The sequence below is a fragment of the Schistocerca nitens genome, chromosome 4 (genome assembly GCF_023898315.1).
Source record: "Schistocerca nitens isolate TAMUIC-IGC-003100 chromosome 4, iqSchNite1.1, whole genome shotgun sequence".
In the NCBI taxonomy this organism is placed as follows: domain Eukaryota; kingdom Metazoa; phylum Arthropoda; class Insecta; order Orthoptera; family Acrididae; genus Schistocerca; species Schistocerca nitens.
In genome coordinates this window covers 191,471,401-191,498,592 of record NC_064617.1, presented here as the reverse complement: position 1 = coordinate 191,498,592, position 27,192 = coordinate 191,471,401, and the positions used below count along the sequence as shown (strand labels likewise).

Genomic DNA, 27,192 nt, shown 5'->3' with positions numbered 1-27,192 from the left:
ACAGATAGTCATGCAAAAAAGTTCTGAAAGCTTTCTCTGAAAGCTGTCTTGAACAACTGTTGCCATAACCCAGACGTTTGCTGGAAGTCAACATCTTAAACTTGGTGGTATGGTGGATGGCAGTAATACTCTAGAGTTCTCGTTGATTTCTTTCTCCCCTGTGCTAGGTTACTAGACTTACCACTGACACACCACTTGAATCAAGCGGATGGGCTGTTATGTGTCTGCATTGGAGACAGTATCTGTTGGAGATGATTGTACTTGAGATACCTTTGGTATATCTGATATATGATGTTTGGTACTGTGCTCGGCACACCCATTTGAAGCAGCTTCCAATGAATTGACAGCATTCGGAGAAATTTACAATTGCTCACAAACAACAGCTAACTCATCCCATGCCAGAGAACAACATTCATAGTGCTGCTGGAATCTGACTGGTTCAGTGTTCATGTGAACACTAAACAAATAAGTCTAAATTAGCCATGCTGATTCTGGTTTAATTTCAGGATCTTCTTCTTCTTCTTCTTCTTCTGTTGCTTCAGGGTTAGACCTAGGGTCTGTTCCAATCTCACCATCTGTTCCTCTGTCTTCCCACACTTTTTTTTTTTTTTTTTTTTTTTTTTTTTCGCCTCATGGCTAGATTACAAAGTCTTTGTGGTGGCATATGAAATACACATTCTCTCCATTTTTCTTTGTTTTAGATTGCCTTTCGCATTATTTGTTGCATCTCTAATACATAGCTTAGTAGTTCAGTTCTAATTTGCTCTTCCCTGTTGCACCCTTTCACATATCTTTGAAATTTCATTTATGATGGCTCTTAGTTTCCTTAATCATCATTTCTCAGCATCCAACATTCTGCCCTATGTAATAGAGTGGCAACTGCCATGACTTTATAAAATTTCAGTTGTGTGTCTGTTTCCTTGTTTTACCCGTAAGTGCTCTCCTTGTTGTGCTACATGTCCACTGGTAAGTTTTAGTTTTTTTTCTCTCCATTCATCCATATCTTGAACATACATGTCACATCTTCTATGAGTATATAAAAAATGATGTGTCCTGACTGACTCATCATCACGTAGCCCAAACTGCAAAGGATGGAAATTTGAAATTTGAAGAGGGTGCTGATCTTATATTGTGGGCGTTGTTTAAGAAGAGATTTTTCAAAATTCCACTTCTTAAGAGGGTGAAACAGAGAATGAAACTCTTTTTTTGAAAAATGTTGCTATTGCAGCAATTTTGAAGCTAGAACTATGAAAATTGGTTCTCAGTTTGTCGGCCAGAAATAAAGAATTATGTCAGTGTTTTTAGAAATGTAATCCGCTTAGGGTCAGACAGTTGATTTTTTAAAAATAAATCAATATTAAATAACTACCAAAGCAGTTTTAAAGCGACATCTATGAAAATTCGTTTTTGGATTCTTGCTTAGAAATACAAAATACATATTTCAGTGTTTTCGGAAATTTAACCCCGAAGGGGGTGAAATAGAACCTGACTGATTCATTGACTCATTGTAACTGCTAAGGATAGGAACTTGAAATTTGGAAAGGGCAGTGATCTCGTACTGTAGGGACAATTTAAGAAGGGATTTTTTTGAAATTCCACATCTAAGGGGTGAAATTGGGAATGAAAGTTTTTTTAAAAAGATATTTCACTGTTAAAGCAGTTAAGAAGCTCGAAAATTGGTATTTGGTTTTATACTTTTTGCACAGTGTGTTGATTTACACATGAGCAATAGACGTAGCAACATCAAAATTTGATTAAATAAAAACAAAAAACAAAATTGTGCAGACCATACAGTCAATGTGAGCAAAGCAGTGGGTGCCAAGCTAGTTCTGAATATTTGAATTGGCTACCTGCCCTATCAGTTTATTATAAAAAAACTATTTTTGTTCGATCTGTGTGAATGTCTATAAAGGCCATGGTACATTGTGCAAGTAGTTTTCGTTGTGTTGTCAGTGTTGCTTATGTATTATTGACAACATAATGGAAACCACTTGCAGCGTGCGCCTTTAGTCAGAAGATGACTACCGGCTGATCAAAATGAGTTACAACATTATGAAATTGTCATGTGATTGTGCTATGAAAAAATACAAGAACATAGTTAGTCGATCATTTAATCCCCAAACCAGCATATATTTTCCTCAAAAGATTAACTGTGTAGCATCAGTTGATTCCACTCAGAATAGTGAAAATCGTGGTGCACCAACAAAACACATTTTCTGCTTGGGATGACTAACAATTGTAGTGTTTTTTGCCTATCCTGTATTTGAATCTCAAGCTGATGGTCAGTGTAGTATGTGATGACATCCTAGTTACCTAACTGGCAAAGTAATCTGTTTATTGTGTGACAGGATGCTCTCTCTTCAACACAGCTGTTATTTTTCATTCAATTGCACAAGTATAAAGGAATCTGAACACTTGTGTAGTTGATACTTGTCAAAGAGGAGGTGGTTGTAGGAATCAGTATTTAGGCCTACCAACCAACACTCAGAATATTTTTGATGTGTTAGTATGTAATCAGTCAGTAGTTCACTTACTTACTTGGTGATCCTTGCTTTATCTTTCTCCTACTTGTTTGCCTACTTTAAAGAATGAATCAGAGATGGCAGAAAATCATTTAGTAGATGTTGTTTCAGAAATACATTCTTATTCTTGTGCCACAGTTATGTGCAATTTTCATAAAATTTGTATGAATGAAATTTCATTCTTTTGCTGCATTACTTTATTGTGAACGTAATTTCATTGCAGCTGCCTAAGCAGTTTTTCAACAAGACATTTGTAGTTGTCTGTAGGCACGTTTGTTTTGCTGTCTTTTTCTTTTTTGAAATTTTTGAGGCTGTAATAACTGATCTTAAATTTTATGTGCTTCGCAGGGAAAAGTGCAATCAAACTTCGGCTGTCTCTAACAGAAGAGGAAGTAAAATACCGCAAAAAGAATTTTGACAGTAAGTACCATTGTGGGTGGTGGTGTTAGTAGTAGTAGTAGTAGTAGTAGTATTTGGCATTGTTGTCCTATTCTAAATGCATATCATTACTTTATAAATGCTACTAGTGATATGAAATTCTGTGCAAGTGCAAAACATCACCCAATGCGATTGAAAGCAAATAATGGGTATATGTAGCCAGAATTAAAATTTTAGGTTTGCATGATGATTAGATATGACTCAAAGGCTAAGTGGATAAGTATCATTCTACAAATCCAAATAACTTGGTTTCAAATCTGAGCCATTCTTAGTATTTTTTTTCTGATACTTATAATTTTTTTCACCTCCGTCAATGATCTGTTAATATAAAAAAATGCTGAGTTACTGTGCAGTTTGGAGTCCACATTACACTGTAGGTCTCGATAGAGGTGACTTGGTAAAACAGTCAGAGGTTGGAGGAAGGCAAGGGCATACCACTTGCCATAGTACAACTGGTTCAAATCAATCTTTGGCTAGAGGACAACTTTACATTTACTTAATTGCAACTAACATGAGATGAATGTTGTCCCTAGCAAATTGTTGCATCTTGTCTTCACTACCACAGTTAGTAAGACCTCCACAGTTGTCAAATTGAATGTTTTTAAGACACTGTTATTGGTATTGGAAAAAAAGGAATGAACCCTTACAGCCTTTATCTATGGATGCAATGGGACAGTTTCTTTGTAAGGAGTGGCTCAATGTAAGCAACAACAATCAGTCACAGTTTATATGCACTTTTTCCCCAATATGATTCATGAAATTTATGCCATACTGGGACATGGATCCTGATTTCTTGACTTAAGAATAATAGCAGCTGCCTTAATCTTTGTGCTGTCTGAGCTCACCTCCAGACCTGACACAAACTTTCATTGTCACTGATATTTCTACCTCTGATTTCCAAACAACTAGAATTTCCCCCACTGAGTACATGGAAAAAGCACTGCTGAGGGAACAGATTTCGTGAAGAACCATGGATTACCTTGCCACAAGGGATATATAGCAACTGAACTTTATAATGTAAAAAGCTAGTGCCACACACCTAATTCATGTATCTACACCTGTGTATGTACACTATCTGCTGACTTAAGGACCATAACAATGATCTGCAGTTGCCATCTTGTGTACCCCAACTTCCCATTTGCTTGTCTGATAAATTTAATGATCATCTCTCTATAATGGGTGAGATGTCGAGCTCAAAAATAGATGTGATGATAGTATTATCCAGTGCAAAGCTTTGGCGTAAGGTCTTCCACAAAAAAAGGAAATATGAAAATGTGTTGTGAATAGACAGAGGAGTCTTACTATTACAGAGTTGTGATTTGCTCAGAAAACTTTGAAAATTTGGAATTCTCAGGGAAAATTAATTTACTGAGGAAGTTGGGGAATTCTGAATGACTTGAGGAATTTGGAGAGAAACTGGGAGGAGTTGACCTGACTGTTAGCAGAAAGAAATGTGCTGAGTCATTTTGTTGCAAATCAATGTGAGATTCTGCTTCAAAAACATTCATTTATGGAGTTGTACAAAGGAAGGTGAAAAAGTGCTTTGATTTGTTGTGTTGTTTTGTTGCTCAATCATGGCTTCCTCTGGCGTGCCCAGGGATTCGTCATTCCCTGTTGGCTCTTGGGCTCCAAGTCCATTTCCTGTGGCATGATTGAGAGTGTGGTAGAATGCAAACATATGTGAGAATGTACCGCTCATATGTGGGAAATGGGTCTGGAATCTGAGAGTCCATGAGCCACATTTGAACATACATGTTTTCAAGTTACAGCTCTTTTTTACTAATTTTTGTGCAAAATTAAGTTGTTGACTTTTTTGCACTGTCATGCTTTAAATAAAAAATGGCTATAGTGAGGAGACAATCTTGGTTGAAACATGATGTCATTGCTGTCATAGTTTATTAAAATTATCTTCCAGTAACATCAGTCTGAAGCCCATCCTTGTGATGATTTTGCATGTAACTGAGGTTACCACACAGTGGCACTGAATGGAGATGAATAATGGTAAAGATGTGGAGTTTGCAGGGGTGGCAATAGCTGTTTATAATTTAAAAATTTTATAAAATAATTGAAAAGCCACGATCGCTTCAATATTGTTTACTAGATGACCGGTTTCAGCACGCTGAAGGTGCCATCATCAGATCTGTGAAGGTATAACATAACAGGTTTGAGGGAGGGCTTACATGAGTTAACTATATACATTACAATTATTACAGAACCACATACCTGAAATGTGAATTAACATTTATAAAACTATATGGACATCATGGCACATAAGGCAGACCATCTGATAAAAATCGTTGTCACAACCAATAAAAAATAATAAAAAAACTGCTCTCATGGTCGTTCTTTCCATAAGATATAAAACTGAAGTCACCAGATGAAACTACCACTGCTCGCCTAACACCGGTCGGCATCATCACTGCCCTATTCCACGCAGGCTTACCTGCTGTGATTCTAGCGGTTCACAACTGGCCACCAGATGATGCCGACCAGTGTTAGGCGAGCAGTGGTAGTTTCATCTGGTGGCTTCAGTTTTATATTTTATGGAAAGAATGACCATGAGGGCAGTTTTTTATTATTTTTTATTGGTTGTGACAGTGATTTTTATCAGATGGTCTGCCTCATATGCCATGATGTCAATATGGTTTTATAAATGTTAATCCACGTTTCAGGTATGTGGTTCTGTAATAATTGTGATGTATATAGTTAACTCATGTAATCCCTCCCACAAACATGCTATGTTATACCTTCAGAGTGCTGAAAATGGTCATCTAGTAAATGATATTGAAGCAATTGTGGCTTTTCAATTATTTTAAAAACAGAGTGATCGCCCCACGACACACCATGTGTTCACTGTAAAAATTTTATGATAAAGTTGTAAATAATCTGCCCCCCCCCCCCCCCCACACACACACACACTTTTTTCTGTGATGTCATTAGTTTTGTCAGTCAGACTGAGAAAACCCTACAGAAGAATTAGGAGCAGTCTCCAAATTATTTGGACAAATATATCCCACGTGCCTCTATTTGCCATTGTGGCTGCATGTTTTCAATTTCTTACTCTATGATTTTGGTAGTAGAATGTATTTCAGTATGGCATTTTATTTGCCACTGATCTGAAAGATATGAGTGTGTTGTTGGCATGAATATTCTGTTTTCTTCTACTGTAGAACTACCTGACTTATCCACCAGAAAATTTGTAGTTGGCAGCTTTACCTTCACTTCATTTGATAGTGTAGCAAGAGACAAATTATGTCTTTTCAGAATTGGTTAGTTTCTAATATGAACTGCACAGATATTTTGAAACAATTACTACTAGTCCAGAATGCCAGCAGCTGAATGATTGAATAGTGTAGAGAGTGTTTCTAACATGAGTTTTCATGGTATAATTAAAACCTATAATGAAACATATTGAATTATCTGCAGTAACAGTTTTACAACATATTCAGATTGAAAATTATTTCTTGAACAGCAAAATATGTCTTGAATAACATTAAAATTTCCAGTTGCGTACCTATTTTTCCCGAGGACATGCAGCTTTACTGTATGATTAAATGATGATGACGTCCTCTTGGGTAAAATACTCCGGAGGTAAAATAGTCCCCCATTCGGATCTCCGGGCGGGGACTACTCAAGAGGACGTCGTTATCAGGAGAAAGAAAACTGGCATTCTACGGATCGGAGCGTGGAATGTCAGATCCCTTAATCGGGCAGGTAGGTTAGAAAATTTAAAAAGGGAAATGGAGAGGTTAAAGTTAGATATAGTGGGAATTAGTGAAGTTCGGTGGCAGGAGGAACAAGACTTTTGGTCAGGTGATTACAGGGTTATAAATACAAAATCAAATAGGGGTAATGCAGGAGTAGGTTTAATAATGAATAAAAAAATAGGAGTGCGGGTTAGCTACTACAAACAGCATAGTGAACGCATTATTGTGGCCAAGATAGACACAAAGCCCATGCCTACTACAGTAGTACAAGTTTATATGCCAACTAGCTCTTCAGATGATGAAGAAATTGATGAAATGTATGACGAGATAAAAGAAATTATTCAGGTAGTGAAGGGAGACGGAAATTTAATAGTCATGGGTGACTGGAATTCGTCAGTAGGAAAAGGGAGAGAAGGAAACATAGTAGGTGAATATGGATTGGGGGGAAGAAATGAAAGAGGAAGCCGCCTTGTAGAATTTTGCACAGAGCATAACTTAATCATAGCTAACACTTGGTTCAAGAATCATAAAAGAAGGTTGTATACCTGGAAGAATCCTGGAGATACTAATAGGTATCAGATAGATTATATAATGGTAAGACAGAGATTTAGGAACCAGGTTTTAAATTGTAAGACATTTCCAGGGGCAGATGTGGATTCTGACCACAATCTATTGGTTATGAACTGCAGATTGAAACTGAAGAAACTGCAAAAAGGTGGGAATTTAAGGAGATGGGACCTGGATAAACTGAAAGAACCAGAGGTTGTAGAGAGTTTCAGGGAGAGCATAAGGGAACAATTGACAGGAATGGGGGAAAGAAATACAGTAGAAGAAGAATTGGTAGCTCTGAGGGATGAAGTAGTGAAGGCAGCAGAGGATCAAGTAGGTAAAAAGACGAGGGCTAATAGAAATCCTTGGGTAACAGAAGAAATATTGAATTTAATTGATGAAAGGAGAAAATATAAAAATGCAGCAAATGAAGCAGGCCAAAGGGAATACAAACGTCTCAAAAATGAGATCGACAGAAAGTGCAAAATGGCTAAGCAGGGATGGCTAGAGGACAAATGTAAGGATGTAGAGGCTTGTCTCACTAGGGGTAAGATAGATACTGCCTACAGGAAAATTAAAGAGACCTTTGGAGAGAAGAGAACCACTTGTATGAATATCAAGAGCTCAGATGGCAACCCAGTTCTAAGCAAAGAAGGGAAGGCAGAAAGGTGGAAGGAGTATATAGAGGGTTTATACAAGGGCGATGTACTTGAGGACAGTATTATGGAAGTGGAAGAGGATGTAGATGAAGATGAAATGGGAGATAAGATACTGCGTGAAGAGTTTGACAGAGCACTGAAAGACCTGAGTCGAAACAAGGCCCCTGGAGTAGACAACATTCCATTAGAACTACTGATGGCCTTGGGAGAGCCAGTCATGACAAAACTCTACCATCTGGTGAGCAAGATGTATGAGACTGGCGAAATACCCACAGACTTCAAGAAGAATATAATAATTCCAATACCAAAGAAAGCAGGTGTTGACAGATGTGAAAATTACCGAACTATCAGTTTAATAAGTCACAGCTGCAAAATACTAACGCGAATTCTTTACAGACGAATGGAAAAACTGGTAGAAGCGGACCTTGGAGAAGAGCAGTTTGGATTCCGTAGAAATGTTGGGACACGTGAGGCAATACTAACCTTACGACTTATCTTAGAAGAAAGATTAAGAAAAGGCAAACCTACGTTTCTAGCATTTGTAGACTTAGAGAAAGCTTTTGACAACGTTAACTGGAATACTCTCTTTCAAATTCTGAAGGTAGCAGGGGTAAAATACAGGGAGCGAAAGGCTATTTACAATTTGTACAGAAACCAGATGGCAGTTATAAAAGTCGAGGGGCATGAAAGGGAAGCAGTGGTTGGGAAAGGAGTGAGACAGGGTTGTAGCCTCTCCCCGATGTTATTCAATCTGTATATTGAGCAAGCAGTAAGGGAAACAAAAGAAAAATTCGGAGTAGGTATTAAAATTCATGGAGAAGAAGTAAAAACTTTGAGGTTCGCCGATGACATTGTAATTCTGTCAGAGACAGCAAAGGACTTGGAAGAGCAGTTGAACGGAATGGACAGTGTCTTGAAAGGAGGATATAAGATGAACATCAACAAAAGCAAAACGAGGATAATGGAATGTAGCCAAATTAAATCAGGTGATGCTGAGGGGATTAGATTAGGAAATGAGACACTTAAAGTAGTAAAGGAGTTTTGCTATTTAGGGAGTAAAATAACTGATGATGGTCGAAGTAGAGAGGATATAAAATGTAGACTGGCAATGGCAAGGAAATCGTTTCTGAAGAAGAGAAATTTGTTAACATCGAGTATAGATTTAAGTGTCAGGAAGTCGTTTCTGAAAGTATTTGTATGGAGTGTAGCCATGTATGGAAGTGAAACATGGACGATAACCAGTTTGGACAAGAAGAGAATAGAAACTTTCGAAATGTGGTGTTACAGAAGAATGCTCAAGATAAGGTGGGTAGATCACGTAACTAATGAGGAGGTATTGAATAGGATTGGGGAGAAGAGAAGTTTGTGGCATAACTTGACTAGAAGAAGGGATCGGTTGGTAGGACATGTTTTGAGGCATCAAGGGATCACAAATTTAGCATTGGAGGGCAGCGTGGAGGGTAAAAATCGTAGAGGGAGACCAAGAGATCAATACACTAAGCAGATTCAGAAGGATGTAGGTTGCAGTAGGTACTGGGAGATGAAGAAGCTTGCACAGGATAGAGTAGCATGGAGAGCTGCATCAAACCAGTCTCAGGACTGAAGACGACAACAACAACAACAACAACAACAACAACAACAATACCTATTCTTTTCAGTCATAGCTGAACTGGGAATAATCACTAGTAAATCGTGGGACCAGGCAAAAAAATTGCTTGAAAATGTTTTGGGCATGCAAGCAGATTGATTGATCATTATAGAATGTATTTTCGACAGCGTAACATGCTGTCATCATCGTGTTATGCCTGCTGACTAACATCCTGGACCAGTGAGTGTGATATACAGTGATGAAAACAAAAATTGCAACACCAAGAAGCAGTTGTGCAATATAAACAAAGTTGATAGGTGTGTTTGTACATCTGAAAGATGCTGTGTATTCAGATTTAGCACCAGTTGCGTAATAGTGATGCTAGTAGCGCCACTATGAGGATACAAATCAGGTTTGATTTAAATACGTGCTACATATAATGGGTGTGAGACTGGACTTAGTGAAGCTGTTAATCAAGAATGCCTGTGAGGCAACAAAGACGTCATTATCAGCACCTCACTGAGTTTGATCGAGGTCATGTAATGAGGCTACGAGAAGCTGGATGTTGCTTCTGTGATGCTGCAGAAAGACTTGGCAGGGAAGTGGCCACTACATAATTGTTGGCAGTGGTGGTCACGAGAATGTACGGTTGCAAGAAGACCGGTCTCCAGATGGCCATTGGGCACTACCGAAAGGGAAGACAATCTTGTTTACTGTATGGCTCTGTTGCACTGTACTGTATCTGCAGCAGCAATTCGAGCAACAGTTTGCACCACAGTGACACAACAAATTGTTACAAATTGGATACTTCCAACAGCAGATCCCAGCTAGATGCCATGTAGTGTGCATTCCATTGAACCCAAACCACCACCATTTGCGAATTCAGTCGTGTCATGTGAGGGATCATTTGAGGGTAGGGTGGAGGTCTTTTGTGTTTTCTGATGAAAGCTGGATCTGCCTCGCTGCCAGTGCTGGGTGCGTGTTGACTGGAAGGAAGTCAGGTGTGCACCTGCACCCAACTTGTCCGGATGCTATACACACTGGACTGAAAACTGGAGTTATGGTCTGGGATGCGACTTTGTTATGACCTCAGGAGCACTCTTGTGGTTATCCCACACATCTTCACTGCAAAATTGTTCACCAATCTGAGAATCTGAGAATGGAAGATCCAGGATGGAATGGAATACTATCATTAAAAGGGAAGTTGCTACTTGCCATATAGTGGAGGTGCTGAATCACAGATATGCACAACAAAAATACTGTCAAGTGAGGTATCATTGGAGGGTAGGGTGGAGGTCTTTTGTGTTTTCTGATGAAAGCTGGTTCTGCCTCGTTGCCAGTGACGGGTGTGTGTTTACTGGAAGCAAGTCAGTTGTGGACCTGCACCCAACTTGTCCAGATGCTATACGCACTGGACCGAAAACTGGAGTTATGGTCTGGGATGCGATTTTGTTATGACCTCAGGATCTGTGCTATATGGTGAGTAGCAAATTTCCTTTTCATAATATGATTTGACCTATTGTGCTGCCATTTGTGAACAGTATTCCAGGGGTGTTTCCAAACAGGGTAACGCTCACCAACATACCATTGTTGTAACCCAAAGTTAGATCAGTTATTAGCAGTAATGTATCAGCATTTCAAATCTGCAATAGCTTATTTCGCACTTGCATTGACATGCGATCTTGCAATGTTAATCACTTAAATATGTTACCTAGACAAATGTATTTCTGAAATTTAGTACTCTAAGTTAATTATTTGTTGTTCTTGCAAATTTTTTCCCTTTAGTGTATGTACCAGTCATCTCCCCCCCTCCAATGCTTTTATGGAAAGTGCATTGTGCCAGCGTAGTGGGGTCTCATGTGCTTGAGAATTGAGTGGTGGACCTCAATCTGTGCTTCACTCAGTGTTCAGTTTCTGCTGCATTTGGAGCATTTTCAATGCTGTAGCCTGCACTTGACTAAGTTGAAATCCATTGTCCTTGTTGATAAATCTCTCATGTAGCTGGATTTAGACAGCCTCCTTGTGTACAGTCCCAATAGTGGGATGCGTTTTGAAGAATTTTTGTATCTTCGTATTTCATTTTGTGGTTCCTTTCAAGGCAGTGTTCAGAAACTGCTGATTTTGTGGACTGTTGGAGGCATTGTTTCGTTTATGTTCTGTGCACCTTTCTTCAATTTGTGAATGGTTTGTCCAACATATGCATTCTCACACTCACATTGTATGTAATACACTCCAGATTTCCGGTGTCCCAGGTCATCTTTTACTGTCTCTAAAAAGGAATTTTGTCTTTGCTGGTGAGCGGTACATGCATTTGATATTTTTGATGGTAAAACACTATCAGTTTTTTGAGATAGATGTCTTGCCCACATTTGGGATGTAGGCTATCTTTTTCGATTGGTGTAATCTTTTGCCTGAAGGTGCACTGATTTTGTCAGTTGCTATAGCCGTTTTTCTGGAACATGTCCTTCAGGTGATCCAGTTTAGGTTTCAAGCTTTGTTCATCAGAGATCACACGATCTCTGTGGACCTGCGTGTTTAGCGCTCCTTCCCTTTATGATGGGTGGTGTCAACTAGAGGCGTGAAGATTCTGGTCTGTGTAGGTTTTCTTCTGATAGACGCTGTGTCCCGTTGTTCCATTTGGTTTTCTCCATACCAGAACATCCTGATATGGCAGCTGACAATTTTGCTCTTCCTCCATTGTGAACTGAATTTAGTTGTGGATAGAGATTAAGTGTTGCAAAAAAATGTAGTTCATCTTTCCTGTGAGGCTGAATGGCGAACATATCATCAGCATAACTGTAAAAGACTATCAGTTTTAGTGGTGCTGTGTCTTGTCCTCAAAATCTTATGTACATATTGACCGCCACAGGTGACAGAGGACTACCGTAGGCATGCCGTCAGTCTGTTTAAGTAATGCCCATGAAAAAGAAAATACATAGACATAAGCAGAAAATTGAAAAGTTTGATGAATGGGGGCCAAATTTTTTTCAGTGAGTTCCAGTGACTCTTTGAGCAGGACACAGCATCTGTCAGAAGAAAACCCAGTACCTTCACAGCTCCAGCTGCCATCACTTGTCACAGATGGAAGGAGTCCTGAACCATCTCAGGAAACTGTTCCAGAAAAACAGTTAGTGACTCCCAGATTGATTTGACACACCTTCACCCAATCCACGATGAAGACCATCTATTGCAGTTCTCCATGTACCTATCTCGGTGAGCGGCGTCTTCAGCAATGTCTTGATCATCTTTACTCTTGGAGCATCGACAATGGCTTTCACTTTTCCACTGACAAAACCATCTGTGTGAATTTCTGGCGATGCAAGTGGTTTCCTTCACCATCTTTACATCTCGGGCCTGTTGCCCTTTCATTCGTTGAAACTACAAAATTCCTGTAGCTCATGCTCGATAGGGAACTCTCTTGGTCCTTCCACGTGTCTTACCCAGCAGTTTCTGTACGCGGTTCCTCAATGTCCTACGTATACTCAATGGTATTTCCTGGGGTGCTAATCGACCCACCCTCCTCCATTTGTACCGATCTCTTGTCCATTCGAAACTCGACTACGGGTGCTTTGTTTATGCATCTGCACGCCCATCCCTCTTAAGCTGTGTCAACACTATCCACCATCATGGCATCTATTTGGCCATGGGCGCCTTTTACTCTAGCCCTGTTGAGAGTCTGTATGCTGAAGCTGCTGAACTGCCGCTCTCCTACTGCTGTGACTTTCTCCTCAGCAGGTGTGCCTGCTGTTTGTCTGCCATGCGTGGCCACCCATCCTATGCCTCCTCCTTTGATGATTCCTTTGATCGTCAGTATAGGGTGTGTCCCTCTTCTCTGTTACCTCCTGGAGTCCGCTTTCGGCACTTGCTATGGCAGCTTAACTTCACCTGCAACTTTCCCGATGGGTATGAACCCTTCACCACTTTGGCTTCCTGAAGCAGCCCATGTTAACCTTGGCCTTATTTGCTTCCTAAGGACACTACTCCAGCCTCGGTCTATTGCCTTCAGTTTCATGACCTTTGCATGGAACTTCGCGATAGTACCTTTGTTTACATTGATGGCTCTCAGACTGACCGTGGGGTTGGGTGTGCAATCGTCATTGGCACCCGTGTCTTTTTTATATCGGCTCCCGGCACACTGATCAGCATTTATAGCCAAGCTCTTCACTTTGTGTCAGGCCAAGGAGTACATCCAATGACACAGCATTTTTAATTGTGTCCTCTGTTCAGACTCAGTCAGTGCCCTTCAGAGTCTGTGTGTGCTGTACACTGTCCATCCCTTAGTGCACTGGGTCCAGGAAAACTGTCACTTGCTCACTCTTTGTTGAGCCAGGGGGCGGGGGTTCCTATTCATGTCAGACTGCCAGGAAACGAGGCTGCTGACACTGCTGCCAAGGCTGCAGACCTCATACCTCAACCTGCAAATTCCTACATTCCCTCCGATGATCTCTGTGTTGACATCTGTTAGCAGGTGGTGTCCCTTTTGCATCGCCAATTGTCCTTGCTTCACGGGTATAAGCTCCGGCTTATTAAGCCTCTCCCCAGTGTCTTAGATGACCTCCTCTTGACCATCCCACCAGGAGGAGGTCATTTTAACTAGGCTGCATATTGAGCACTGCCTTTTTAACCATCGTCATTTGATAAGTGGTGTTACCCCACCGCTTTGTACACATTGCACCCAAGTTTTAACTGCCCACCACTTCCTGACAGACTGCCCAGTTTTTAACTGTTTACGTTCCTGCTTGGGTTTGCTGTCTGAGTTACGGCTGTTTTAGCAAATGACGCGCAGGCTGTTGACAGTGTTTTACTTTCTGTCCGCCTAAGCAGTATGGCGAAGGCCATTTAATTTTTAGGTTTGGACCTCCGCTTCTGTATGGTGTCTCTTTTTAACCCTTTTTCCACATGCCTGTTTTTTAGCTGTCTTCTATTATGTCAATTGTCTTTGTGTTCTATAGTTTTTACTTGGGTGCATATGACCCCAGTTGTTTTGCGCCCCAAAGCAAAGCAAAACAAAAACAAACAAACTTGATGAAGACTGAAAGAGAGAGCCTACATTCCATACGGAGGCAACATATCTGGAAAAACTGATAGACTTTTATGACAACAAATTATCAAATGTGTGTACCACCTGCCAGCAAAGGCCAAATCCCTTTTAGGGGCAGTAAAAGATATTCTGGGACTTCTGAAATCTGAAGTGTATTACATACCAAGTGAGTGTGGGAATGTGTATTTCGGATAAGCCAGTCACACAATTAAAGATACATGGGGTACAAGTGGCACACTGGCCTCCAGTAGCCGACAAACTAGTAATTGCTGAACGTTGTCTTGAAAATGAAATATGAAGATACAAAAATTCTGCAAAACATGTCCCACTATTGGGGCTGTGTCTGCAAGGGGGTATCGAAATCCAGCTACATGAGTACCTCATCAACAAGGACAATAGATTTCAACCTAGTGAAGCAAGGGTTCTGGCGATATAAATTCTCAAAATACAGAGGAAACGGAACACCGAGCACTACAAAGATGGAGTGCAAACTGAGAACTGCCGCTAGTTTCTTGAGTGTGAGCTTCCCCCACTATCACAGCCAGCACATCCCATGATCCTCAACAGAGTCAGTGGAGGAGGGAGATGATCAGTATGTGTAGCGCACCCACTTGTCCAGGATGTCAGCCGGCTGGAGTAACCTGACAATGACGGCACATTATGCCGTTGAAAATTCCTTCTCCGACAATCAATCAATATGGCTGCATGTCTGAGATACTTTCAAACAGCATATTTCCCAGAAAACTTATGAACACACAACTCAAAAATATTATTTGCAGCTATGAAAGCTAGTAAAATAAAACTTATCCTCATGTACAATAAAAATTGATACAGGGAAATTTGGAATTTCACACTGGAAAAACTTGGAAATTGCAGGGAAATCTGTAAATAATGCAGTCATCACTGTTTATTGTTTAGTAATGTTATATATATATTACCGAACCCCTGTTCTGTGTTATCTAAATAACTCTTCACAGTATGGAATGCATTGCTTAACAGATACTTGTTAACTGCCTCTCTAGAACAGTTTACTTTAGAAATATCTTTGATCTCCTTTAGCAGTTTATATTGAAAATTCATTTCTAAGCAGAAACCATTAAACCCTGATTCTTTAAAGATTCGAACTCTCATGTGTAAAAGAGCTTCAGATATTTTATTATTATGAATGAGTTAATGTGTTAAATAGTTGTCTTTACCCACGTAAGCGAGAAAAACTTAATAAAAGATTTGAAATTATGATTGTGTGTTGGAAGTCACCAAGTACTCTCATTATGAAACCTGAGTGTATGCAAACAGGGTAATTTGTTGGCGTCAACTAAAAAGGACTTGCAATACAGCGGCCGAACTTCTCTGCGTGGGGCCTCCCAGCCACCAATGCCATACGATCACACACTGTTCATCATTTTAAGCGAAACTAGTTTTTCACTCACCTCAATGTTTATGACATCAGGTATCCAGAACTATATGTTGCACAGTGATACAACTTTGTAGTTACATTCAGTGATATATGTAGATACTGTCTGCAAAGTGGTTGTAAATAGAGGTAGTAATAAAGATGTAATAAATTAGAAAGTCATGCCTGGTGTTGAAGTTTGGCTGAATAGATGGTGAGAATATAGTAAGCGATGAATTTTTCCTTTCATAATTTGTGTGTGTGTGTGTGTGTGTGTGTGTGTGTGTGTGTGTGTGTGTGTGTGTGTGTAAGGGAGGGGGGGGGGTTGTGTCAGTGGGTAGTAGTTCCATAAACATTTGAAATTGTCTATAGACTTTTGATCATTAAGTGCTCTCATTCTCAATGTCTTATTGTGTTGAAAATTTAATATAAGATTACACCTCTTAATGAGTAGATTAGGACAGCATTTAAAATTTTTAAATTTCGTTCATAATTACTCAAAATATTGAAAATAATATAGATGCTGTATTAAATTTTATGGTTATTCTTTGTTGATAAATGTACGTTCATCTATATCTTGTGCAATGGTCATGGATGGACCTGTTTTTACAGTAATTATCAAGGTTGGTTTTGGTGTCTGTAACTTATAGGGTGAAGGGATTCACATAGTATAGTTAAAATCTTCAATTCTTGGAACAGAACTATACAGTGATCCTGTTTACTAACTTTTGTTGTTGTCATTAGAGTCCTTTTGCACAGTTTATGAACTGTGTTCTTATGTTTTGCATTTGTTCCCCAAAAAGAATTCAATAGCTATGGCCTGAATGTACCATATTGATGTGGATCTAATAATCACATTTTGTTACCATATATAGTATTCAAAATTGGGATGTGCATAAAGATTCGTTGGTGGATTACATTCAAGTGTAAACTTGAATCTGTCATTCACAGGCAACATAATAGAAATTTACATAATGTTCCTTATTTACATATTGTACACGCGATGAAGCATAGTCCATCATCTGTTGCTGGTAGTGAAACACCAGCAGTCTCTAAACGTTCACGAGCTCAATTCGATGCACAGAACTACAACCCCAAATCGTTCCCCTCCCTGGCCACACCATGGGAGGAATGTCAAGCTAAGGATGACAGCGGATCTTATTTGCCCCGGTACCATGTATGTTCAAGAGCTGATGGGGAATCTTTCATGGCGATGAAGCCTCAGTTTTTTGTTGAGCCTTTAGAGGACACGTTTGGGGAGATGGAGGGATTGTCCAAAATGAGATCTGTGTCAGGCTTGATCAAAACGGCATCCTCTGCCCAGTCACAGACTTACTCACTTGTGACAAGCTAGGGGATGTTTCTGTAACCATCACACCCCATAAGAGCTTAAATATGGTGCAGGGTATCATCTTTCACAGTGACCTTCTTTTGCAGTCTGTTGATGAGCTGTGCACCAAATTAGAGTGGCGAGGTTTACACTTTGTCCGGCATGTCCGCCGGGGTCCGAGGAATAATCAGGTTGCCACCGGTACCTTCATCTTGGTCTTCGAGGGTGATATATTGCCCGAGAAGGTCGAGGTGGTGGTCTACCGCTGTGATGTAAAGCCCTATATCCCTCCCCCGATGCAGTGCTTTAAGTGCTGGAAGTTCAGCCATATGTCTTCCTCCTGTACTTCCAGCACCACATGTCGAGATTGCGGACGCCCATCACATCCAAATACTCCATGTGCGCTGCCTCCCTTCTGTGTCAACTGTGGAGAGCACCATTCGCCTTGCTAGCCAGACTGCTGGATTCTCAGAAAAAAAGGAAAATTATAGAGTACAAGACCCTGGACCAACTGACCTACATTGAGGCTAAGAGAAAATTCGAAGGCTTGTATCCTGTACATATGACATCGTCTTAAGCCGCTGCTACAACATTTCTGGCACCATCAGCTCCGCCAAACCCAGTCACCTCTCAGAGCCGGAAGACTACACCTGGCCCTTGATGGTGGGGTTCATTTCCCATGCTGTTGCTCATGCACCACCTACTTCAGGAGCAACCCCCCCCCCCCCCCCCCCAACCACCTAGGATGTCTGTCCCCACTTTTAAGCTGGAGAAGCATAAGTCTTCTTCGGCTTCTCTCACTAGGAAGGGGTCCCTTGGGTCACTCCCTTCACAGGTTTCTGCTTGTGGGAAAGATGACACCCACCAGTGGCTGAAGAGCTCAAAAGCAGCTGGTCATAGAGCTTCACTCTCATCCTGAGTCCCGGAGACTGAGCTAGTGAAGTCCTCCCAGCCAGGGAAACCCAAGGAGCAGCGAGAGAAATTCAAAAAGAAGACCCCTAAGACTAAGGAAATTGCAGTGGCACCCACACCACCACTTCCTACAAGCTCTGTGTCTGAGGATGGGGTGGAGATTCTGGCATCCACTGAGGACCTAGATCTCGTGAGACCCTCAGCCACAATGGATATAGGCTGCTCAGGCAAAAATTCAGTGGCAGCAGGTGACTCTGAGGTGTAAACTATCTCATTGAATGTTCCATGCCTTCCTAGTCTCGCGATGATGTCATCCTCCAGTGGAATTGTGGCAGTTTTTTCCACTGCCTGGCTGAGCTACAACAACTGTTGTCCTAAACCCAGTCTGTAGTGACACTGTGCCCCTTCAAACCCTTCTTGAAGCTGTGGCTTGTCTGAATAAGGATGGCACAGGAAATAACTGTCTGTAATGTATATCTTCCTCCAGATGGTGCAGTACCCCTGAATGTATTAGCTGCACTGATTGATCAGCTCTCTAAACCTTTCCTACTTTTGAGAGATTTTAATGCCCATAACCTCTTGTGGGGTAGCACCATGCTTACTGGCCGAGGCAGAGGTGTCGAAACTTTACTGTTTCCGTTCAACCTCTGCCTCTTAAATACTGGGACCGCCACACATTTCAGTGTAGCTCATGGTAGTTACTCGGCCATTGGTTTATCAGTTTGCAGTCGAGGACTTCTCCCACCTATCCACTGGAGAGTACATGACAACCTGTGTGGTAGTGACCATTTCCCCATCTTCCTGTCACTGCCCCGGCATCAGGCCCACGGACGCCTGCCCAGATTGGCTTTAAACAAGGCAGACTGGGAAACTTTGACCTCTGCTGTTACTATTGAATCTCCCCCACATGCTAACATTGATGTCATGGTTGAGCAGGTGACTACAACAATTGTTTCTGCAGCAGAAAACACGATACCTCGCTTTTTAGGGTGCCCTCGGTGTAAGGCACTCCCTTGGTGGTCGCCAGAAGTCGCTGAAGCAATTAAGGAGCATCGGTGACCTCTACAGCGGCATAAGCGGCACCCTTCCCTGGAGCACCTCATAGCCTTTAAATGGCTCCCTGCCCGCGTTGGCCAACTTATCAAACGACAGAAGCAGGAGTGTTGGGAGAGATGCGTCTCGACCATTGGGTGCCATACGTCATCTTCCCAAGTCTGGGCAAAAATAAAACGTGTTTTTGGGTACCCAACCTCAACAGGTGTGCCCAGTGTTACCAAAAATGGCATGTTATCTATCGATGCAAACGCAATTGCCGAGCACTTTGCCGAGGACTTTTGCTTGAGCCTCTGCATCGGAGAATTACCCCTGAGCCTTTCGCACTCTCAAACGGTGGCTGGAAGGGAAAGTCCCTGCTCATTCACTACACATCACAGTGAATCCTATAACGCCCCATTTACAGAGTGGGAGCACACAGTGCCCTTGCACATTGCCCCGACACAGCTCCTGAGCACCACCATTCTGGTGCTCAAACTCAGTAAAAATCCGCTTGATGTGGATAGCTATTGGCCCATCAGCCTCACCAACGTTCTTTGTAAGTTGCTGGAACATATGGTGTGTCGGCGGTTAGATTAGATTAGATTAATACTAGTTCCATGGATCATGAATACGATATTTCGTAATGATGTGGAACGAGTCAAATTTTCCAATACATGACATAATTAAGTTAATTTAACAACATACTTAAGTTAATATAACAACTTTTTTATTTTTTGTGTTTATTTTTTTAAAATAATTTTTTGTTTGTTTTTTTCTTTTTTTTCTTAATTTATATCTAAAAATTCCTCTATGGAGTAGAAGGAGTTGTCATTCAGAAATTCTTTTAATTTCTTCTTAAATACTTGTTGGTTATCTGCCAGACTTTTGATACTATTTGGTAAGTGACCAAAGACTTTAGTGGCAGAATAATTCACCCCTTTCTGTGCCAAAGTTAGATTTAATCTTGACTAGTGAAGATCATCCTTTCTCCTAGTATTGTAGTTATGCACACTGCTATTACTTTTGAATTGGGTTTGGTTGTTAATAACAAATTTCATAAGAGAGTATATATACTGAGAAGATACTGTGAATATCCCTAGATCCTTAAATAAATGTCTGCAGGATGATCTTGAGTGGACTCCAGCTATTATTCTGATTACACGCTTTTGTGCAATAAATACGTTATTCCTCAGTGATGAATACCCCAAAATATGATGCCATATGAAAGCAATGAGTGAAAATAGGCGTAGTAAGCTAATTTACTAAGATGTTTATCACCAAAATTTACAATGACCCTTATTGCATAAGTAGCTGAACTCAAACGTTTCAGCAGATCATCAATGTGTTTCATCCAATTTAATCTCTCATCAATGGACGCACCTAAAAATTTGGAATATTCTACCTTAGCTATATGCTTCTGATTAAGGTCTATATTTATTAATGGCGTCATACCATTCACTGTACGGAACTGTATGTACTGTGTCTTATCAAAATTCAGTGAAGAGTCCGTTTACAAGGAACCACTTAGTAATTTTCTGAAAGACAGTATTGACAATTTCATCAGTTAATTCTTGTTTGTCAGGTGTGATTACTATAGTTGTATCATCAGCAAAGAGAACTAACTTTGCCTCTTCATGAATATGGAATGGTAAGTCATTAATATGTATTAAGAACAACAAAGGACCAAAGACTGACCCTTGTGGAACCCCATTCTTGATAGTTCCCCAGTTTGAGGAATATGCTGATCTTTGCATATTATGAGAACTGCTTATTTCAACTTTCTGCACTCGTCCAGTTAGGTACGAATTAAACCATTTGTGCACTGTCCCACTCATGCCACAATATTTGAGCTTGTCTAGCAGAATTTCATGATTTACACAATCAAAAGCCTTTGAGAGATCACAAAAAATCCCAATGGGTGGTGTTCGGTTATTCAGATCATTCAAAATTTGATTGGTGAAAGCATATATGGCATTTTCTGTTGAAAAACCTTTCTGGAAACCAAACTGACATTTTGTTAGTACTTCATTTCTACAGATATGTGAAGCTACTCTTGAATACATTACTTTCTCAAAAATTTTGGATAAAGCTGTTAGAAGGGAGATTGGATGGTAATTGTTGACATCAGATCTATCCCTCTTTTTATGCAAAGGTATAACAATAGCATATTTCAGTCTATCAGGGAAAATGCCCTGTTCCAGAGAGCTATTACACTGGTGGCTGAGAATCTTACTTATCTGCTGAGAACAAGCTTTTAGTATTTTGCTGGAAATGCCATCAATTCCATGTGAGTTTTTGCTTTTAAGCAAGTTTATTATTTTCCTAATTTCAGAGGGAGAAGTGGGTGAGATTTCAATTCTATCAAATTGCATAGGTATGGCCTCTTCCATTAACAGCCTAGCATCTTCTAATGAACACCTGGATCCTACTATATCCACAACATTCAGAAAATGATTATTAAAAATATTTTCCACTTCTGACTTTTTGTTCGTAAAGTTTTCATTCAATTTGATGGTAATACTGTCTTCCTGTGCTCTTGGTTGACCTGTTTCTCTTTTAATAATATTCCAAATTGTTTTAATTTTATTATCAGAGTTACTGATTTCAGACATGATACACATACTTCTGGATTTTTTAATAACTTTTCTTAATATAACACAGTACTTTTTATATTGTTTGATAGTTTCTGGGTCACTACTCTTTCTTGCTGTCAGATACATTTCCCTTTTCCGGTTACAAGATATTTTTATACCTTTAGTAAGCCATGGTTTGTTACAAGGTTTCTTACGAGTATATTTAACTATTTTCTTGGGGAAGCAGTTTTCAAATGCATTTACAAAAATGTCATGAAATAAATTATATTTTAAATTGGCATCAGGTTCACGGTACACCTCATCCCAGTCTAACTGCTGTAGGCTTTCCCTGAAATTTGCAATTGTTAAATCGTTGACTGAACGTACTACTTTGGAGGACTGTTTAGTATTGCTGAATGGAGCTATGTCATATATTGTAACTAGCTGTGCACCATGATCAGAAAGACCATTCTCAACAGGCTGAGCATTTATCTGGTTAAACTTATCTTGGTCTATAAAGAAGTTATCTATCAGTGAGCTGCTATCCTTTACCACCCGAGTAGGAAAATCAACAACGGGTGTCAAATTGAAAGAACCGAGTACTACTTCAAGGTCATTTTTCCTATTACCCTCTTTCAGATAATCTACATTGAAGTCCCCACAAATAATAATTTGCTTCCCCCTGTCTGACAGATAGCACAACAAGGAGTCCAAATTTTTCAGAAATAGATGAAAATTTCCTTATGGGGACCTATATACAGTTACAATTATAAATGTACCTTTATTTAATTTAAGCTCACAGGCACATGCTTCTATATGTTTCTCTACACAAAACTTTTTTGTTTCTATACTTTTTGCACAATGATAACTTTTGACATATATGGCAACTCCTCCTTTCTCCAAATTTTCTCTCATTACATGTGCAGAGAGCTTATATCCACTTACATTTACCTTATCCATATTTTTAATTATACTTTTATGAGAACCTTTCCTTATTCTAACATTTGCAGTACTCTCCTGTCTGAGTTTCTCATTGTGCTTAGGCCTAGTTCCTATACCAGTGGTCATATGGTGTTCAGAGAGGCAGATTATGTCAACTGGGTTGGGCGACTTTAATTCATCAATGCAATTACCTAGGACTGAGATACAACTTGGTGGAGATAAAATTTCTGGTGATTGGTGAAAATTTATAATTGACAGCTGTGATTGGTGATCCAATGTGCTAGAATTGTGCTGTTTAATTTCTTTCCTAAACTGAAGATTTGTTTCAATCCAGACCTCTCGTAGAACTTGACATCTTTCTGTCTTACCTATCCTAAAAAATGTGCTGCTCCAACACCTGTAACCACTGGTATTTTACCATTGATGGCAGTGCCTCCCCCCTTAAATTTCCTGCTATTACCCCAGCCAGTTTCCCCTTCCCTTTCCTGTTGAGATGTAGGCCGTGCCTGGTATAGTCCCACCCACTGAGATTAACTCTCCCAACAGAAGAGTTCAAATGAGGCCGGTCATGGCGTCTCAGGACAGATACAAATTCAACATTGGTGTGTCTCGATGCCGATGCAATCTTTACCAGGTCACACTCTATACTGTACCCAAGATCTCTGTCGATGCTGTTCCCTGGCCCTCCCACAATAACCACGGTGTCTTCCCTGGTAAATCCTTTACAGAGTGAACCTAAATCCTCTGTCACCTGATCCAGACTAGCACTTGGTTTGAAAAAATTTGTGACCTGGTATTCTGGTCCTAATTCCTCCTGCAGAAGTTGGCCTACACCTCTGGCATGAGAACTGCCTAACAACAAAACTTTCTTCCTTTTCAATGACTTTCGTACATTCTTTTTCAATTTCCTATTGAAAGTTTGTTGTGTCCTGTCTACACCTACCTCTGCTTGAGGCTCATCAGTTTCTAACTGAAGCAACAGGTCAAACTTATTTTTGACATTCACCACAAAACTGTCAGACTTAGTTCTAGGCCTGTTCCTTCTGTTACCTGTTGCCACTTCCCACCTCTATTTGCCCTTCTCCCTCCTTAACCTGTCCAGATCTTCCCTAGCCTGATCTAGCTCAGCCTGAAGGGCAGCAATTTTCCCCTCCTGTTCCACTATCTTCCTATCTCTGCTGCAAATCCTACATAACCACTGATGAGCCTGATCCACTTCCCTGACACCCACGCCACTGCAGTCCCCCCAGTGAAAAAAACTACTGCATCCATCACACCAAACCCCGGAACTAACAATTCTACGGCAAGTCAGGCACTTCTCACTCATGGCAAAAATAATACTTTAGCTAGAATAAATCAATTAAATTACCGAAAATAAAAAAAAAGACGTTACAAGAATTAAGCCTATTCACAAATGTATATAAGCAAGTTTCTGATTTAAAATTCCGCTGTTTTTCTGAGATCTGTATTAAAACAATGAAGGTATACGCTATTTATTATATATTTCACTCGATGGAATGAAAAAGTTTGATTCTCCAAAAACGTTACGAGAATTAGGCCTATAAACAAATGTATATAAGCAAGTTTCTGATATAAAGTTACGCTGTTTTTCTGAAATCTGTTTTAAAACAATGAAGTTATACGCTATTTACGGTAGTTTACTTATTTGTTACCGAGAAACTAGTTAAATTATTGTGAAACAAGAGACAAACACGTTTACAAAATTTAAGCCGAAGCGCGACTTCACGAAGTTACGATCTTTTTGTGTTTTCCGAAAAAAATACGCAAAGAAAAGTCAAACCTTCAACGGCAAGACTAAACGATACACTCATGCAGTTATTTAATTTGTTATCGGCGTTAAACTAAATTATATTCCTGTCTAAATCACTTAACTTTCTGGAAATAGTTTCTGGCGTCACTTACTCGGCGGCCATCTTGGAACACTGATAATCTTGTGTCCCTCAAGTCTGTCATCCAAACAGCCTTTTCCAGATGCCGACACGTGGTTGCCGTCTTTCTTGACCTACGTAAAGCATACAACATGACCTGGAGACATCATATCTTTGCCACTTTCTATGAGTGGTGTCTCCGGGACCTGCTCCCGATTTTTATCCAAAACTTTCTGTCACTCTGTACTTTCCGTGTCCAAGTTGGCGCCTCCCATGGTTCCATCCATATCCAGGAGAATGGAGTCCCACAGGGCTCTGTATTGAGTGTGTCTCTATTTTAGTGGCCATTGACGGTCTAGCAGCAACTGTCGGGCCCTCCGTCTCATTTTCTCTGTATGCAGATGACTTCTGCATTTTTTACTGCTGCTCCAGTACTGGTGTTGCTGAGCGGTGCCTACAGGGAGCCATCCACAAGGCACAGTCATGGACTCTAGCCCACGGCTTCCAGTTTTCAGCTGCAAAGTCGTGTGTCATGCACTGGCGTTGGTGTCGTACCATTCATCTCGACCCACAACTTTACCTTCATGACAATCCACTCACTGTAGTGGAGACATATTGATTCTTAGGACTGGTTTTTGACGCTTGATTGACGTAGCTTCCTTATCTTCGTCAGCTTAAGCGGAATTGCTGGCAGCACCTCAATGCCCTCCGTTGCCTGAGCAACACCAATCGGGGTGCAGATCGTGCTACGCTGCTGCAGCTCTACAGAGCCCTTGTCCAATCCCGAATTGACTGTGGGAGTGTGGTTTATAGTTTGGCAGCGCCTTCAGCATTGCATTTACTCGACCCTGTGCACCACTGCAGGGTTCGACTAGCGACAGGAGCTTTTATGATAAGTCCGGTGACCAGTGTACTGGTGGAGGCTGGGGTCATTCCATTGCAGATCAGACTTCGTAGTTCTCCCGAGCATCCAAATTACTATCTCCTTTACCCACCCATGGCAGTCCATCTCCTGCATTGGCGGCCAAGGTCGGGGCTAACGATTGTGGTTCGCGCACAGTCCCTTCTCCGAACTGGTGTTCTTCCCTTTACCACCTCTACTTGCGGTCCATTCACGTATGCCTCCATGATGTACGCCTAAGCCACAGCTTCGTCTTGACCTTTTGCATGGCCCTAAGGACTCTGTTAACCCCGCCGCTCTCCGCTGTCACTTCCTTTCGATTCTTGATGTGTTCCGGGGCTCTGAAGTGGTTTACACCGACGGCTCAATGGCTGAGGGTCACGTAGGCTTTGCGTATGTTCATGGAGGACATACTGAACAGCACTCCTTGCCAGATGGCTGCAGTGTTTTCACCGCAGAGCTGGCAGCCATATCTCGCGCTCTTGAGCACATCCGCTCATGACCTGACGCGTCATTTCTCCTGTGTACTAACTTGTTGTGCAGGGTTTTCAGGCTTTGGGAGATGGAATGGCATAACGATATGCACAACAAGCTGCATGTCATTAAATAGATGACGAATGTGTGAAAGTCTTCCATACGGTCCTCTTGCATGGGATCTGTTGTCCTCTGACTGCTCCGCTTTGGCCATACAAGGCTAACGCATGGTTACCTTCTTCATTGTGAGGACCCACCTCTGTGTCACTGTGGCTTCCAAATGACAGTCATCCACCTCTTGCTGGACTGCCCACTTTAGCCGCTCTTCAGCGGACTCTTAACTTTCCCAGCTCCCTAGCTTTGATGTTGGGTGACGATGCCTCAGCAGCAGCTTTAGTATTAAGTTTTATCCATGAGAATGGGTTTTATACTTCGATGTAGGTTTTAGCACATGTCTTTTGTCCCCGTGTCCACCATGCTAATGCTTTTAGGGTGGAAGTTCTAATGTGTTTCGGAGTGGCTGGCTTTTTCTTTTTATTCTTGTTGTCGGCCAGCCACTGTAATCTGCTTTCTTGTTTTACTCTCTTCTGTTTCTAGGATCGCTCTGTTGTTCTCTTGTCCTCTTTGTGATAATCTCCAATCATGGAAAACTTTTTCAGCCGAGACTAGTATCAGACGTAATTTCATACTGCAGAATTACCCACAGAATGACAATGGCCAACAACCATTAGATGAACAGTCTCACAGAATGCTTTAACAAGATTTTGTCAGATTTTCTTCATCATCAGGATCAAAGAAGCACAACAGCTGACTTGCGTACAGTCCATAGATGCTCAGGAGGAGGAGTGCTGTAACACCCACCAGCAGCCAATGAGATACAGCTTGGGAAACATGGTATTGATTCTTACAACTGTGCAGAAAGTAGGATTATCAGAAAATATAAAGACTACCTTGGGGAATATTGTATCCTTCACCGTGTATTGGATGTCACATATAGAGTCAAAGATTATCTCCATTCATAAAGGAGACGAAAGCTCAGAGACATTGTCCATGCACTCCATATGAAGCCCTATTACACTCCTGAGGCACAGATGATGAGGACTTCTCAATCAAGGAAATTGAGAGCCCACTTGATAATAACAAAGATTTGATTGGAGGTCTGCCTTAGATGTACATCATACTAAAGAGAATGTGACAACATGATCTGAACGTGAGAACCCTCCATCACTGCCACGAACA

The 27,192-nt window shown here is 40.8% G+C and overlaps 1 protein-coding gene across 2 annotated transcripts in view; it reads left to right on the top strand.

Moving 5' to 3' along the window:
* Positions 1 to 27,192, top strand: part of LOC126251334 (transcriptional regulator ATRX homolog) — a 500,398-nt gene that overhangs the window by 52,550 nt on the left and 420,656 nt on the right. For both annotated transcript variants that reach the window (XM_049951680.1, XM_049951678.1), the window contains exon 3: positions 2,871 to 2,942. In XM_049951680.1, the coding sequence (XP_049807637.1) occupies positions 2,871 to 2,942 (72 nt within the window). The remainder of the gene's footprint in view (positions 1 to 2,870; positions 2,943 to 27,192) is intronic.